Source organism: Cynoglossus semilaevis, chromosome W, assembly GCF_000523025.1.
Source record: "Cynoglossus semilaevis isolate Cse_v1.0 chromosome W, Cse_v1.0, whole genome shotgun sequence".
Classification (NCBI taxonomy): domain Eukaryota; kingdom Metazoa; phylum Chordata; class Actinopteri; order Pleuronectiformes; family Cynoglossidae; genus Cynoglossus; species Cynoglossus semilaevis.
This window is the reverse complement of record NC_024327.1, coordinates 14714623-14724463: the sequence shown is the minus strand read 5'-3', so window position 1 is coordinate 14724463 and position 9841 is coordinate 14714623. Positions and strand designations below refer to the sequence as shown.

The 9841-nt window shown below is 41.4% G+C and overlaps 1 protein-coding gene across 3 annotated transcripts in view; it reads left to right on the top strand.

Annotated features, from left to right (window-relative positions):
- Positions 1–6: 6 nt before the first annotated feature.
- LOC103397252 (transcription factor 7-like 1-A) overlaps positions 7–9841 on the top strand; it is a 287021-nt gene continuing 277186 nt past the window's right edge. For all 3 annotated transcript variants that reach the window (XM_008335468.3, XM_017042728.2, XM_025052726.1), the window contains exons 1-3: positions 7–881; positions 1224–1296; positions 1423–1550. In XM_008335468.3, coding sequence (XP_008333690.2) covers positions 696–881; positions 1224–1296; positions 1423–1550 — 387 coding nt within the window. In that variant the 5' untranslated portion in view covers positions 7–695. The remainder of the gene's footprint in view (positions 882–1223; positions 1297–1422; positions 1551–9841) is intronic.

The following is a 9841-nucleotide window of genomic DNA, read 5'->3' as shown; positions in this document are numbered from 1 at the left end:
CGTTCAGCTGAAAACACACTCACGCAACAAAAACAAAAACCGACCAGGTGGAGTTTTATCGTAAAGTTGTATTACTTTTGGTTTGCTTTTTCCAGTACTTTGACTTTAGTTCGAGTTTAAACCGTGCCCTTTTAAACTCCCCGGGAAGAAAGACGACCGCAGCTTTGACGGTTTATTTTATTTTTTGTTATTGTTATCATTATAGTTTCCGGTTTTCTGTTTTCACGCAGAGTTTTTGTGGGATGTGCTTGTTCGTTCCTTGAGAAACCTGTGCGTCGTTTGGACTTGAGTTGTGGATCAGTTGGAACAGGAGGAGAGAGACTCCTCATTCCTCAGGGAAGGGACACAAACTTCTCCACGAGCTGCAGACAAGGACGAAGAGGAGAAACTTTTCTGCCCATCCTGTCACTGAAAACTTCAGAACTTCATTCTAATTTCCTCTCCGGCCATTTTTTGAAAACTGTGGATTAACTGTCGTGGTCATCGCCAGACATAGTGGCCATGGCGCACGGGATGAGGGGCTGAGCAGGGAAGATTTTGGAACATGAGCAGTTCCTTGTAGCGTTGGTCTTCGCTGCTCCACATTGGCTCATTCGGACTAAGACGCTGATCTGATCTGATCTAGTCTAGTGCTCAACTGTTGCTTCCACTGTTTTCCTATTTTACCCATAAACGCGTCCAGTGCCGTTGTCAAAATGCCTCAGCTGAACGGAGGTGGTGGGGACGACCTGGGGGCCAATGATGAGATGATCTCTTTTAAAGACGAGGGGGAGCAGGAGGAGAAGATATCCGAGAACGTATCTGCAGAGAGGGACCTGGACGATGTCAAGTCCTCCTTAGTGAACGAGTCGGAAAACAACAGCAGCTCGTCAGATTCTGAGGTAAAAAACAAAACAAACTACAGCACCACATGTTGCTGTTTCTGTGATTCACCGAAAACGTAAAAAAAAATTTCAGTCTTTATCTCAAAACCATAATAACTATTTTTATATAATATCTATCAACATAGTCTGGCCACTACCTCTGCAAAAGTAGGTCCAGATCTTTTCATTGTTCCTAAACTTTATTGCTCACCAACCATGACACTCAAACATAACCTTCCAGTGCAGAGTGTTTCCTTTTTGGTGTTTTCAGTGTTCCTTAACTGGGCTAAGCTTAAACTGGGATCTGATTTATGTCACACAGTTTCAATGGTTTCTTCCCTCTTGATTTTCCCTCGTCAGCAAGCAGAGAGGCACCCCCAAACCAGAGCTGACTCAGAGAGTTATGAGGAAACCAGAGACTACTTCAGCGAAGGTAAATACACGCGTAGAATCCATAGGATGAAATAACACACCCTGGTGCATTCGTGTGTGCTGCGGCTGGTAGTCCTGTTGCCTTTCAGTGCCTTTCGCTAACCCCTACTTTTAAACATTCCTGCAGCATTGAGAAGGCAGCAAGATGGTGGCTTTTTTAAGAGTCCTCACTATCCTGGCTACCCATTTCTCATGATCCCAGACCTCACTAACCCCTACCTGTCCAATGGTTCGCTGTCTCCCACTACCAGAACTGTAAGTATCACTTTTGTCATGTCCCCTTTTCTGTCTCTCTATTTTCCCCCTTTGAAAAAAATCTTTGTTGAAGTGCAATACAGTTCTCTATGCACTGACAGACCGCCATATTCCTTCTGGGTGGACTCTTTAAGGAGCACTAACTGCTTCTTTGTTCTTTTTGGAGGATATAAATGTCTCTGTGCCACCCAACCTGCATCTGACAACTTCTCATTCAGACGAAAGTCCACATACATTAATCATCAGAAAAGGATACTAGCAGTTTTTTTTTCTCACAGACACACTGTACAACTGACTGAATTACACACCTAATTCATGTGTGTTACACAAAGCTTTCTTTATTGCATGCTCCACCATTGCTGTTTTACTTTACTTCCATTTCTTCCACACTAACAGTGAAGAAATGCTGCGACATGTGTGGTTGTTGGTAAGGTTTGTTGACTCCCATGGGCCTTGTGCCAATACCAGTAGAAAACTGAACACAAGTCAGTGTTAGCAACAGTAACAACTGAGTAATACCTGTCTTTGACATACAGGAGAGGCATTTCCTTACAGTGTTTCTGATAGTTAGCATCCAGAGGTTAATGCAGACTGCCAGTCTCAGACTTTAACACTAGCAGCCAGGCATGATTCATATCAGTTTTTTTATCCATGGTTGTGGTCAGCTGTAGAAATCCTAGCTACCATATACAAGTCATTTACTTTGGTTACTTTGGTATGTAGTGATAAACAGGATGATTTGTGCTGCTTTCTGCTTATACAAATCCATTGTCATTGTAAGGTCAAACAGTGGCTGCATGTGTACAAACGCACAATTATAATTTAATTTGGTGACTGTTGATTAAAGCCGGAACTTCCACTTTGAAAAATAGTGTCTGTACCTCTGCTCTTTGTAATCCTATCTACCAGTCAGTATAACCAGTCAGAGTCCTTCTACCTGACGTGTAAGTTGGCAACAATTTTAAGAGGATTATCTCATATCTACAAATGCTGTTTTGTTGTGGCATTTTACAGCGCACTACAAACTAAGTATGTCTTTACAGGCAACACTCAGATTGAGCATTGTTATATTAATAAAGAACAAAAAGCAAAAATAATGAGAAAACATGCTATTGGTGATTGTCACCAAATATTAATAAAAATATTGTAAATTGGAGCTGGAGCCATGATGACAAACACAATAATGTGTAACACCATGAGCCGTTTAGCCATCCCTGCAAAGAACTTCACAATGTGAATGCCATGACAATTGTACAAACTTCCTTAAAATAATCCCTGTCTACTGCTTTGGGCTCGTTAATCCCTCTGTTCTGTGAACCCCCTCCTCCCAACTTGCATCCTGAAAAAAGTACTTTCGTTAAGGCCTGGCAGGCATCTGACTGAAAGGACAAGTCCTCCTCCCCCAACTACACCCCTTTCTCTATCATCTTTTTAGTGTCCACTCCCTTCTCCTCCCTGTATCTTCCATTCAATTAGAAAGGCGTTAGTTTGACCATTGTTATTCTGAGCGGCTTCATTGGAGGTCTCCATTGGGGCTCATTAACTAAATGGCCACTCGGCTTAAACTGGGTGATGAATATCACTGTGTCAACAACGGCCTACAGAGTTTTTCCATTTAAAAAAAACTGACAAAGGTTTAGCAGGCATTTGTATGGTAAAGGCACAACACATGAAGTTAAACCAATAAGTGTTTAGAAGAAGCTCGTTAAGTTTCGGTACTATACTACGTCTGTGACAGACTGTGTTTGTTTGAGTTTCTTGTCTTTGTCAGTTTTGCATAGTTTTGGCTCTCACTTCCTTGCGGGGTTTGCCCAAAAAAAGGGAGCTGAAAATTTTAACGGCTGCTGTTGTTTTTTGTGGCAAAGTTAGACATAATTGCAGAGGATTCAAAACTCTGAGGCCTAATCCTCCATATTACGAATAAAAGGGAACAAGGTCAATGGGGCAGGGTGAGCTGACTGTGTCCATCATCACTGTGGCAGAAAACAAGCAGACAAACAATGGCTCGTGCACTGTGCGAGCCACACAGGCTTCGTGTGAATGCAGTGAGTTTGATTGATGGGAAGTTTGTCTTCGCACCTACTTATGCTCGAAGGCAGGGGTTTGGTCGGTTTACACCTGTGGATGAGGTTGAATGCTCTTCTTATTCCGAGGGGGATATTTTCCAGTGTCTCGCAACCCCTTAATTAACCAGATGAGCTGTTGAAGTTGCATTTATTATGGACTATTTGTGTTTTTACCTCATTGTTTTTACCTCACTGGTGAAATATAACGGTTGACAGTTTTATTACCACTGCCAATGGGCTTATATATTTTTTACAGTTTTTTATTTTTTGACAATAATGGCCTAAATAGTAGCTTGTTTTTTTTTGGTTATAGAAATATCAGTAGTGAAGCTAAACCCCATCGGTGTTCAGTCTTTCTGTGAGGTTTATTTGAGTCCTAGGAATGTTTCTGTTGGTACTTACAGATTTGTATGGCATGTTTAGTTTAGTTTTTTTTGCATGTGTTTATCGGGCATGTCGTAATCACTAATCTCCTTGTCGGTCAAATGCAGTTAAATAAACTCAGTGCTTCTATTTGTGAGAGAGCAATAAACTGAACTACAGATACACCTAAACTCAGCGTTGTGATTAGCTACAATAGGCTGCACCATCCCTCCTTACAGCTTGACAGTATTAAGCTTATAGTCTTTAGCAAGCTAGCAGCAAATGGTAACTGAGTCAGCGTAAGCAAATTGAACAGTTCACATGTTGTACATAGTAACTGTTCAGTGTTGGCAAAAATGTGTTTATCTTGTAAATACACAGACTCAGTGAACGTTTACTAGATAAGGAAACAGGTACCTAATTTGATTAAACCAATAAACAACAACACTGTGGATAAGGATAGTCCCATTTTGGGTGCTGACATATTTAAAATTAGCATTGGCTAAGTTGCTGATTGTTCAGGATCAGTGGTACACATTAGGCTCAAACCGGGTCCTAACGGGACAGAAGCCTTATTTTTGAGGTTTATGATGTTACTCTGGTTTGTACATTCACATACCACATTCTAAACCATCTGTTTAGAATGTGCCATGACACAAAGAGGCAGGAAGTCAATAAGTGACGTTGTTGTTGTGCTACTTTCCCCCACTTTGGCAAAATTTAAATATGAATGTTTCCGTTGCTATCAACCTGCATTTTTCAAACCCCCTGCAGTACCCTGGACCCCCAGTTGAAACCCCTGTGTGACTGGTGAATCAATAAAGACATTAATGACTCAGCTTATTCGGTTGAGGGTGAGGTAGCACTTGGAGATCTTAAATACTCCAAGTAATTTCAACACGCCAGTTTATATTAATCCTTGTAAAGTCCCGGGGGGTCACCTAGACCCAATATGTCTTTGTGTCTGTGTGTGCGTGTGCAAGTATGTCTGCGTGCGCATGTTCCTGTACTGCATGACTTGTGCCAACTTTTCCTCATATTAATTAATATTCATATTCTGAGACAAGATGAAAATCATTGCAAGGACAAACGGTGTGTACAAAAATGCGAAGGACCGCACAAGGGTTAAGGTTTGGCTTTACACTGGGCTACATTCTTTTACAATGACCAGACAATTCAAAAAGTCTTAAATCATATTTCAGGGATAAGAAGCAAAGCTGGAGCAACAGGATTATCGCTCTACTTTTTGTGACCAGAGGTTAAACAGTGTGTGCCTGCAGATTATTGTCACACTTCATGTATCTTCTTACAAGCCCTCCCCCCTTCTCCTCTGACATCCTTTTATTTTTCTGTAAAGCTAGAGCTATAATAAAAAAGAAAACTATGTGAATCAGTATAAAGCAGTCCACGTGCCAGGACTTAAACGAGCGCACTGTTAAATAATAGATGCAAGATTTTGCACAAGAGTCATGGTGTGGTTATTTCACCCTACAATGTGCTACATGATGAAGGATTTGAGGCCTGAACTTTTTAAAAATTTGTGTGTGGTAACCCTATGAGCAATGAGAGACAGGCTTATGTGGGATCAGCGAAGAGGTCCCCCAGAGGCCGAGCATAACTGATTTAAAGCCTGCCTTTAAAGCTGACATTCCGTTGCAATCCACTGCGAGCTAAGAAGGAGGTTTTATGTTTGCAGAGATGTTCCACCAGACTTTTGTCTGCCGTGGTTGTGTCGAGCCAAAGAGTTATTTTTTTAAACCCCCCCTTACTACAAATCCAGCTCATTGTTTGACCATTCATTGATGTGATTAAAGTCACATTGTTCCTGTAGTGACAGACTGGTGCCAGATTTAATATGTGGACAAATGTCCAGTTTGACACCACCACCTGTCATCTTTATTGGCTGGTTGAGATAACCTGCTGGTAAATGCCTCTCGTGTGTGAGAAATGGCAAGTAAGCGAGAAGGAAACTGAGTGCGCAAATATGTCTTCACACACATACACACACACACACACACACAGTGAAATACAAGAACTCTAGAGCAGTGTTTCCCAACCTTTTTTGAGCCACGCCTCAATATATATCGTCAGGGAAAACCCCACGGCACACCACCAAACAAAAATCTCACAAAAAGTATATGAATGAAACATAATAATCTTCTGGTTTAAATGAACTTATATTTGACTTAAATCTGTTTAGTTGAAGACAACGCTGATATACTGGCAGGAATTGAAGAAAGACACTCACAAAGATCTTCTTTAACAGCTCTGATTATCTTTTTTTTTTAGTTTTCATAGCAATCTGCTGCCACCTAGCAGGAGAGCATTAAATGCTTCTGCCTTTCATGCTTTGACGAGCAAAGAAAAATTATCCATAATTTTCCACAGCAAACCCAATGATCTCTCACGGCACACTAGTGTGCACAGTGGTTGGGAATCACTGCTCTAGAGCATGACAGTTGAACAGAATATGGTTTGAGATTGAAATATGAATGGAGAGCTTGTATAGGTCTGAACATGTCAGTGGCTATGACTGCATGCCTGCCACCCACCTCTTCTCCTTCTGCTGCTATTGGTGCTTAAAAATGTGCAGACAACAAAAGTCAACACAGACATTGTCCTGCTCTGTGTGTGCACACATGCATCCATGCGTGCTGCACGTCCGGGTGTGTTGAGGGTTAGTTGGGTGTGCGGGTACGGCTGTGGCGCTTTGGCCAAGAGGCAATGTCTCTCTCATTGGTGTGGAACCCCAGGGTTCACCTCCTGGGCAAGTTCAAATCTTGGTTAGGGTGGTTGGTACCTTACAGTGGACTCACAACCCGCAGGAAGGTTAGGGAGGTTGGTACGGTGCAATGTGATCTGGGTGTCGACTGCTGCCCCCGTGGCCTGGTAACGGATGAAAATGGGTGGATGGATTGGGTGTGCCTGCGTGTGTGTGTTCGTTCTTGCAACAGAGGGAATAGTGTGCAGAGCTACACATGCTGACAATGCTGGGTGTTGCTGGATGTCAGAGCGCAAATATTTTTTCGACCAAGCGCTGTGTCAACACAGCTAACATTTTTTTGACTACCGTATTTTTCGGACCATAAGGCACACCGGATTATAAGGTGCAATATCAATGAACGGAAATATTTTCATACATAAGGCACAGAATTATAAGGCGCATTAAGCGAAACAAAACAGTCAATCAAGCATGCCCGGATCCCTCACGTGGTTTTTTTGCATGTGTTAATCGGGCATGTTGTAATCACTAATCTCCTTGTCGATCAAATGCAGTTAAACAAACTCAGTGCTTGTATTTGTGAGAGAGCAATAAACTGAACTACAGATACACCTAAACTCAGCGTTGTGATTAGCTACAATAGGCTGCACCATCCCTCCTTACAGCTTGACAGTATTAAGCTTATAGTCTTTAGCAAGCTAGCAGCAAATGGTAACTGAGTCAGATCAGTCAATCAAGCATTCCCGGATCCCTCACGTGGCTGTTATTTAGCTGTTTAGTGATGATTCCAGCCTTCGTGAAACATTTGAGACTGATACCTTGCCTCCCTGTCATGGTGAATGTGTGTTCGCTTTCTGTCATCCAATGCTCCCTCGCACCTCGCAATTTAACTTTGAACGCCCTGTTAACACCAATATTTAGCGGTTGGAATTATGTGGTTAATCCACCCGCATGGCAAGCCCCGGATTAGTTTGGTTCACTTTAGTTTTCGGTGAGATGGGCGCGCATGGAGTCGCAGATCAATAGGGACGGAGATTTGTGGAAAAAGGTAGTGACCTAAGTTGGACACTGGAGGACACTATTTTTGTTCTGGATGGTCACTGTATTGTTGTTTTGATGCTGTTCCGTGCGGAAGTGCGGATGTTGTTTTGCAGAGAGAGTGTTTGTTTTTCCTGCATCGATAAAAAAGGAGAAATAAAGAGGTCTTGACCACAAAAAAATCGACAGTCGTCGAGTCGTCTTTCTGCATCGCACCATACATCGACAATTCAAAAACACAATGCAGGGTCTCCGGGTGTTGTGAGGCACGACGCGACGTTGCACGGATTTGGGTTACACAACCATACTGTAATAATTGTTGTTGAGCATCTTCTAATTGTGATAACGTTGAGTTAAACATCATTGTTGGCTCCCAGTGTGCTTCAGTTGTGTGCCATCGTGTGTGATGCGCTGTGTGGTTTGGCTTATAAGGCTCACTGTCGATTTTTGAAAAAATTAAAGGATTTTAAGTGCGCCTTATAGTCCGGAAAATATGGTAGGTTTATAGTTTTTAAAGGATTTTTTCTTCAAAGGCAAACAAATCTACATCAAATTTAGTGGCACTCTTCAGTTATGAGCAGATTGCTACCAACCACAGAAATGCCAGTGCTGGTTGAGAGCGCCTGTCTGCAGCAATTTATTTTGATGAAGAACTCATTGCCCAAATCTGGGAAAATCATATTAAATCCAGCAAAAAATATTAATTTTGTTTTGAAAGATTTGTGGGTTTTAAAATATTGGCATTTTCAACCGTGTGCCTTAGCGATTATGTTGCTATTACGCTGTCAGAGTCAGGTGTAATTACTGAACACAGACCAGAGCAGGGTAGAGACAGTGGAAATTGTATTGCCGTAACATGTTTCTGATTCTGTTCCACTTGACAAGCCATTATGTACACTGATATATAATCCAGCATGTAACTAATAAATCACTTGTTATACTACAGAACACATTCTCCATTCTTTTAACATAAATCACAGCACAACTGTGTTAATTGTGTCAGTCCTGGATTGGATCGGTTCCTTAAATGCCACTTACCCACCCTTCTGCCTGACATTACAAATTCTGTTTATAGCCATCTCTGGCTCCTGGTGTGAGACCCATCAGGAGTATCTCTGCGCCCTTTGAGGGATGAATTACCAACATCTCCCCCTCTCCAGTCTCAGACTCCCTGTGTTCAGTGACATCAATGAATCCCTTTGATATACCAAGATGAATATGATGTGTGCAAATGTGTATGTGTTTTTAACCACTTTATGTTTTTCTCATTTGCTATGTGTCACCAAAGCTACTACACAGTTTGACACACTGCTTTTCCAAATAATAAAGTAAGAAAAATAATGTTTTAGGTTCAGAAAGTGTAGTTATGACAAACCTCAATCCAGTCAATCCAGGACTTTTGTTTAATAGGTTTGAAAGGGCTTTAAACATGTTTTGTCCATTTTCAGATTTAGATGCTAGCCATTTTATTCTGAGCAAATGCAATTTCCTCTTTAATGCAGTGTCACTGAAAGGTTAAGCTTGTTATAAATGTCCACTATTTTTTCTGGGAATAGTATAGTTCTTGCATATAATTGATGCTTACATTTAGTCAAATGTAATCTAAATGAATCATTTGGCAGTTCAAGTGTCACCAAGGACAAAAAGGCTGGGTTATTAATGTTATGTTATTATTATTATGGGGTAATTATGTATTGAAGAAGCATTTAATCAGAAATGTGTGGCCAGTTTCATCCCATCCATCCAGGTTCATCCATTTCCAGTACATGTGTCTAGTTCCTGATCAACAAGTTGCAGAGATGCAGATACAGTCAAATGTCTTTGCATAGCCTACCTTTAAAAGGAGCAGCGTAAGCTGTCACTGTCTTTCATTATTGCATGTTGAGCTGTAGTGGAACACCCATTGTGTAAATGAAAAACATGATTATGGAGTGGTAAATCAAATGCAAACTCCTTATTGTGACACCTCAAAGACAGACAGTCTGTTGCAGCACACCCACCTGTCTTAACCTGTCTCTGAAAGTGTTAGCATCATAAATCATCTGCAGCCAAATCTGCCAACTCCTCTTCTGGTTCTAATCAAATTTGTGTGTGTTTTCTGA